The sequence below is a fragment of the Camelina sativa genome, chromosome 11 (genome assembly GCF_000633955.1).
Source record: "Camelina sativa cultivar DH55 chromosome 11, Cs, whole genome shotgun sequence".
NCBI classification, from domain to species: Eukaryota; Viridiplantae; Streptophyta; class Magnoliopsida; order Brassicales; family Brassicaceae; genus Camelina; species Camelina sativa.
Window position 1 is genome coordinate 21,494,933 of NC_025695.1, and position 7,525 is coordinate 21,502,457.

Consider the following 7,525-nt stretch of genomic DNA (forward strand, 5'->3'; position numbering starts at 1 on the left):
CATGCGATCTTTAGACTTACTAGCAGTTGATCTTATCATTTTAGGACATTAATTGGAGCACAGCTGGTATATGTGAATTTTCACTCAAGGTCAGAAAATGGCTCTTGCATGCTTTTAGCATCTTTGCAAACTTTGCCAATAAATTATCTTTTCAACTTCTAGCGCACATTTCTTAGTACGAGGATCAAGATAATTTCTTCCAATATATTTCTTCAGCTGTTTATTTTCTCCCCCTAATGTTGGAAAGACTGACTCACTGAAACAACAGTCTCTTCATCTCGAGCCTCAAATTCTTGAGATATTAAATCTTGGAAAGATATTCATATCCAACATATTTCCAACATTCTTTCAACTTCCATCTTAATCATTGTGGTGGAGCAACTTAACATGTATAATCACATTTAGATGGAATATATCTGGTTTCTGACCCAAACCAATTATAGAGGGGAGTACTCATGATTATTCGTTGGCATGATGAAAATTACTTGACACATAGAGTCATTTATGTCAATTACTTGGCATGGTTTCACCACCATTGTCAATTAACCAAATACTCTCGCAAACTCCATGTTGCAAGTTAATAACAAACATATATAGTGGATGATCAGTCCACAATATCGCTTTGTATATGTACCAGAAAATTGACATTATCCAAATTCATGGGGTCGGTGAAAGCCATATAATCGGCTTGCTTTGTAAAGCAGCACACATAAGAAATCACTACGAAAACTCTTTAGGTTCTCTAATGAATCTTTTCAGAAATTTCTGATTATTCTTTCGCATCACTACTGAACCGGAATGGCTTAACCGGTCATGCCAAACAGTGAGATTTTCATTAAACCTTCTGGTTTATTATAAGCATTTTATCTTCTAGATAATGCATTTAATCTCTAAAATACTTTTCTTGTCCTGGGTAATACTTATGATTTCAAACTATTCTTCCTTCCTTATTGTCTCAACATTATTACTTTTCAAATCCTTAAGATTTGCTTTATCATATGAGTGATTAAACTCATTTTGGGTGTGAACATAATCTTATATCTGTTACATCACCTCTGTATGTGGGATTCATTAATTCTCCCCCTCGAGATGATGACACTTTATGTCTATCAATCTCGATTTGAATCCCACTGTAATCAATAACATTCTCACATTGGGTCATGTATTATATCTTGGACCCTTTTAACTTTTGAGACTTAAGAGACTGTAACACATTAATATCAAATTGTGTTCCCATAGACAATAATATATATACTCTTCTAGAGCTTTCAATACTTTTTCTACTACTTCTTAATATTGTAGTAGAATAGTGGAAACCACTTATAGCATAAAGTCATATTCACTTCAAAGAATAGACCAGCCCAATAGGATGTGATTCACATCAACATCTCATAATTTTACTCATTCACAAATAACAAGATTATAAAATTTTAAAATATATTTTTCACTATATTGTGTCTACATGACAACAATATTTTGTGACAAGTAAATTATGTATTTTCTAATATCTTTCCATCAAAGATATTAATTTTAATTATATAATCTTGGTAATAATTGGAATCAAGTTGATTTGTATTCTTTTATAGAATTTTAATCATTTACTTTCTTTAGATTATTCTAAAAAACTATTAAATTTTTATGGTCATATACTTGGACTTAAACCTCCCCATAGAAGTGATGCCAAGAAAACATGATCAATAATTATTATTTAGTAATTTATTACTAAATTTTCAATGTATTCACCAAGAAGGTTGGAGACATGATTTAAAATATTTTATCATGATATTATATCTAATTTTAATTAGATTTAAATTTGTGATTAAAATTCACAAACATTATAAACAGTCATATAAATGAGTGTTAAATAAGTAATAAGCATCATTTATATATATTTTTAATAACCTTTTTTCTTTTGTAAAACAATTAAGAAAATAATTTCACGATAAAAACTTTGAAATTTCTATAAAATCATGTCACTGAAATCGTAAACAATAAAATCATGATTTTTAGATGTCACGTATTTTAACCGTAATTCTCTATTTTTGCAGCAACTAATTAATAACTTGTTGACTGTTATACATTAGTTAGCTAAATACATAATTTTTTAGTTTGATATGCGAAACACACATACACGTTCCTCGTGTATAATATGCATATACGCATAATAAAGTGGAACGATAGTAATATCAGTTAATCAATTAGCTTATGGATTTGTTTACCAAACCCAATTACACCAAAATAACCAAACTAGCAAAGTACCAAAACAGTTAACCCAGTTCGTGTTTTTCGTGAATGACACTAACACTTAATAAAATATGTGTCAATTTGTTATATATTAAACTAAAGCATGTTACGATTGATCACATATTGAAATCATATTTTGGTGTTCTAATGAAATTTAAGTTTCATCTATCAAACTTAAATAATATGTCAGATTAAGAGGTACTTATCTTAATGGGAAGCGGAGATCTGAGACGTTCCAACGACGGTATTGGTTAGCTCGATGTCGGTAGTCGGTAGTTTTGAAGTTTGGACAAACGACGGAGCCACGAAGGTAACATCGCCTAGGATTTCCAAAAGTAATCTCAGTAAAGTAATTAACACTAATGATACATGAAACACCGTACAATATTGTGTAGCCATAAGTATATTAATAATAATAATAAAACTATCAACGTAGGCTTAAGCACTGTGAAACAATATACTTAATAATAAAATACAGTAACAATCAAATAATCCAATAAGACTTAGGTAACCACATACACTAATTACGTTGATAGGCATGAGAACACATATACTAAAATATGTATAAGCCGATCAATTATTAAAAGTGAGGTTACTTATCTCGGATGGTGAGATGGGGAGCAGAGGGAAGAGACGGCAGAGATTTGTGTTTTGCTAGCTCACATGGTTAGGGGACAAAACTTATGGTGACGGCTGATGGGTTTTTTTTTTTCGGTTAAGGTTAGAAACTCGTGCTGATAACGTATTAAGACAAGAGGTTTAGGGAATTGTTCTCTTGTATTATTCCTCTATTTCATATGATATAACATATATATAGGGATACATATTAGGGTTTACAAGTCCACTAATGAGCCGATAATGAACATCCATACTATAATAGATATATTCATAACAAATACTAACTTAAAAAAAAAACTATCAAAAACAAAGTCATAATCTAAAAGTTGATCCATAAATACTTCTGCTTTAATAGTATAGATGCATGTATATGTGTTGTATCAATTTAAAGGGTTTCTATCAGTGAACGATTTTCACTTTAATATATAAAGTATATTATTATTAAACTTAGTCATAAAATATCATTGCTAAAAAATACATCGTAATTTATATAATTACTAATGATTTGTCGTAGTGAGAATGTGAAACTGAATTATTTGGCATGCATTATATCATTTATCTAAAGTATATTTTCTCTCCTAACTGGCTCGCTTGAGCTAATCTATTAAAATTATTGACAAAACAAATACAATATAATTAAAGTAAAGTCGAGAGAAAAATCGGGCGAGTGAATCTCACGTGCGGCGATTTTTCTCTCTCAAAAGCCTTCTTCTTCTGATCACAACCTCGTGCGCCGACGTCGGGTCCTCCGTCAATTCCGGTGGCGGTGAGGACCCTCCGGTCCATAGTTCTTCATTCGTGACTTGTTGCATCATCCCGGCAAAGCTGTTGGACGAAATCAAGGGAGCGGTGGAGTGGAAAAGCATCCGCGAGACGCTGACGGTAAAGAGCTCTACCGGAGGTGTTGCTACGCGGAGCGGAAGAGGGAGATTCACGGCGAAGAACGAGAGAAGAGGGAGATTCACGGCGAAGAACGAGAGAAGAGGGTAGATAGATCTGGAGATCGGAGATTCTAGAAGTTTCACCGGATTGGTTATGATAGGGGAGGTAATCTCCGATCTGGTGAAGCTAAGCCACCGTCGACGGTCCTCTTATCTACTCCCTGCTGCCTCTCTCTCTCTCTCACTACTAAGCATGGATCCTCCACGACAAATGACAGATCAGATCTCTTCCTCCTTCTCAAAACGGTTCTACGGTGGCGGAATGGCAAACGGATCTTGGATCACCATCTCCGTTCGGTTACCGTCGTCCAGGCTTGCCGGAGGTCCTGTTCCGGTTGAGTATCCGCAATTATGGATGGCGGCTGCAAAACGAGTTCTTCATTTGTAGATTAGGGTTTCACATAGTGTCGGTTTAATCCAGTTGTTGTAACCCAGCCGGTTTTGTTTTTCCAACGGTTTAGTCCGGTTTGATGTAAACGAGTTGGATCCTTTGGGATTTCTGTATGGGCTTACTCCGGAAATAGCCCACTGGACATTATATTTTTATAATTGAATACCTTTTAACAAAAAACAAATACAATATAATTAGATTCAGTAAATTTTTGTTTAAAAAAACTTAGATATTGAAAATCAATAGCTGAATTAATGTAAGTTTCAGGTTTTCTAACAAAAGCTTTATGAAAATTTGTAAGTATTGCATAAACGTGTTGTACAATTTTTTTAAAAAATGTGCATTTTGAAACATTTTTAAAAAATGGACAATAAACACTGTTATTTTGAAAAATGGTACCATGAATAAAAGTAGTAATTTCGAAATTCTCCTATTCATTGGCTCACTAATGAATATGGGAAATAGGTAATGTATCAACTCGATTGACCAAAAAGAATTGTGTCCTTAACAGTTGTTGGAACATAATTGCTAATATATCAAAGCAAAGAACCACACCAAACGAAAAAGGAAAAAAAAAAAAAGAGAGGCCATNAATGGCAAACGGATCTTGGATCACCATCTCCGTTCGGTTACCGTCGTCCAGGCTTGCCGGAGGTCCTGTTCCGGTTGAGTATCCGCAATTATGGATGGCGGCTGCAAAACGAGTTCTTCATTTGTAGATTAGGGTTTCACATAGTGTCGGTTTAATCCAGTTGTTGTAACCCAGCCGGTTTTGTTTTTCCAACGGTTTAGTCCGGTTTGATGTAAACGAGTTGGATCCTTTGGGATTTCTGTATGGGCTTACTCCGGAAATAGCCCACTGGACATTATATTTTTATAATTGAATACCTTTTAACAAAAAACAAATACAATATAATTAGATTCAGTAAATTTTTGTTTAAAAAAACTTAGATATTGAAAATCAATAGCTGAATTAATGTAAGTTTCAGGTTTTCTAACAAAAGCTTTATGAAAATTTGTAAGTATTGCATAAACGTGTTGTACAATTTTTTTAAAAAATGTGCATTTTGAAACATTTTTAAAAAATGGACAATAAACACTGTTATTTTGAAAAATGGTACCATGAATAAAAGTAGTAATTTCGAAATTCTCCTATTCATTGGCTCACTAATGAATATGGGAAATAGGTAATGTATCAACTCGATTGACCAAAAAGAATTGTGTCCTTAACAGTTGTTGGAACATAATTGCTAATATATCAAAGCAAAGAACCACACCAAACGAAAAAGGAAAAAAAAAAAAAGAGAGGCCATCCATAATAAGTGTACTGAAGTTTGAATTTTGACCCCAAAATAAATGTGTATTAAGGTTTGAGATAGAGGTACAAAGGAGAGACCTTATCTGCAGAAGACAAAAAGCCATTTTTTATTTTAGTAAAACATAAAAAAAATAAAATAAAAAGGATTGAAACACAAATATGCGCCACTCGTAGTCCACCCCCCTATCTCTTTGGCAAAAGCCACTTCACTCTTTTAATCCTTTTTTTTTTATTATTATTCTTATTTTAAAATCTTCTTTCTAAAAAGAAAATATTCTTAAGGGGCTCTTCATATTTTTGTCAACTCTTTCATTGCCATCTGTTACAAACACCAAACACACCCAACTCTTCTGATTCATCAGTTTCAAGTCTTCTTCACGTCTCAGGTACCTTCTCATTTCCTCTGTGTTTTTTTTTCTTTACTTTTTCCAGCATTCTGATCTGATCTTGTTGTCACTTGTTTTGTAAGAATCCATTTGTTTCTGGTAAGAGAGAATCTTGTTTTGTAATAATAAAGTTAAACTCTGTCTTTCATTGCTTATTAAGCTCTTGATTCTAGTAGATCTCGGGTCCACCATTTTCACTAATTTTATCAACAGCTCTCTCTCTACTTTATGAATTAATAATAATCAACATGGATCATCACACCTTTTTGGTATTTTAATGGATCTCTTTGTCTTTTGCTTTTTAGTTTAATGTATTTGGTTTACTTTTTGAGCATTACTGAATTGGGTTTAGTTTTTAATCACCAATCTGGTCAAGAATCTGAATGATTCAGACCAAAGTGCACAAGTCTTTTAATCTTATATAAACATAAAAAGTTGTAGTAGATTCCTGATTTGGATCTTTTTTGGTGGACTTTCTTTGAGTTTTCTTTTTTGTTTTTTTACATCAGGGATTAACTCCAATGGCACAGATCTTAGCAGCTTCTCCAACATGTCAGATGAGAGTGCCTAAACACTCATCATCATCAGTCATCACAAACAAGTTGTGGAGCTCTGTTGTATTGAAACAGAAGAAGCAGAGCAGCAACAAACTCAGAGGCTTTAGAGTGTTTGCTCTCCAATCTGATAACTCTACAGTCAACAGAGTTGAGACTCTTCTCAATTTAGACACCAAGCCTTACTCTGACAGGATCATCGCTGAGTACATTTGGTATAATATTTATTGCCGTCTCTATCCCGCATTTTTCAGATTTCTTCGAAACTTTTCATAACTTTTTTGTTTTGCCTATAGGATTGGAGGATCTGGAATTGACCTTAGAAGCAAGTCAAGGGTATGTATATTCAAGACTGTTAGTACATTTTATGTCAGTAACTATGATGCTAATAAGGTTTATGGATGGTTTCAGACTATCGAAAAGCCGGTCGAAGATCCTTCTGAGCTTCCTAAATGGAACTATGATGGTTCGAGTACTGGACAGGCACCTGGTGAAGACAGTGAAGTGATTCTATAGTAAGATTTTTTTCACATTTACTATCTCATTCCATCTTTTATTTCACAATCTCATATTTGGTATGACCGTTGTAATCTTTTTTTTACTCAGTCCGCAAGCTATCTTCAGAGATCCTTTCCGTGGGGGCAATAACATCTTGGTATGTGTCATTCAGTTTCATAGTATAAGCAAGAGTTTCATAACCACACACTAAGTTATTTAGATTTTGTCATGTGAAGGTTATCTGTGATACTTGGACACCAGCTGGTGAGCCAATTCCAACAAACAAACGTGCCAGAGCTGCTGAGATCTTCAGTAACAAGAAGGTCACTGGCGAGGTGCCATGGTTTGTTACTACCCCTAAAATCTCATTGTAATCCCCATTTACTTAGAATGTGGTACATAAGTTTGAATACTTACTTGATCGTGATCTAGGTTCGGCATTGAGCAGGAGTACACTTTACTTCAGCAAAACGTCAAATGGCCTTTGGGTTGGCCAGTTGGAGCATTCCCTGGTCCTCAGGTAATCATCAGTCAAGCCAAGAAGTATGTTTTGTGTTGGTTTACAAATAAATAAA

The 7,525-nt window shown here is 33.9% G+C and overlaps 1 protein-coding gene across 1 annotated transcript in view; it reads left to right on the forward strand.

The window, feature by feature from the left end:
- Positions 5,726-7,525, forward strand: part of LOC104724000 (glutamine synthetase, chloroplastic/mitochondrial) — a 3,535-nt gene continuing 1,735 nt past the window's right edge. Inside the window, exons 1-7 of the mRNA XM_010442446.2 lie at positions 5,726-5,898; positions 6,408-6,667; positions 6,749-6,788; positions 6,864-6,967; positions 7,059-7,107; positions 7,187-7,293; positions 7,383-7,470. Of these exons, the coding sequence (XP_010440748.1) occupies positions 6,420-6,667; positions 6,749-6,788; positions 6,864-6,967; positions 7,059-7,107; positions 7,187-7,293; positions 7,383-7,470 (636 nt within the window). The 5' untranslated portion in view covers positions 5,726-5,898; positions 6,408-6,419. The remainder of the gene's footprint in view (positions 5,899-6,407; positions 6,668-6,748; positions 6,789-6,863; positions 6,968-7,058; positions 7,108-7,186; positions 7,294-7,382; positions 7,471-7,525) is intronic.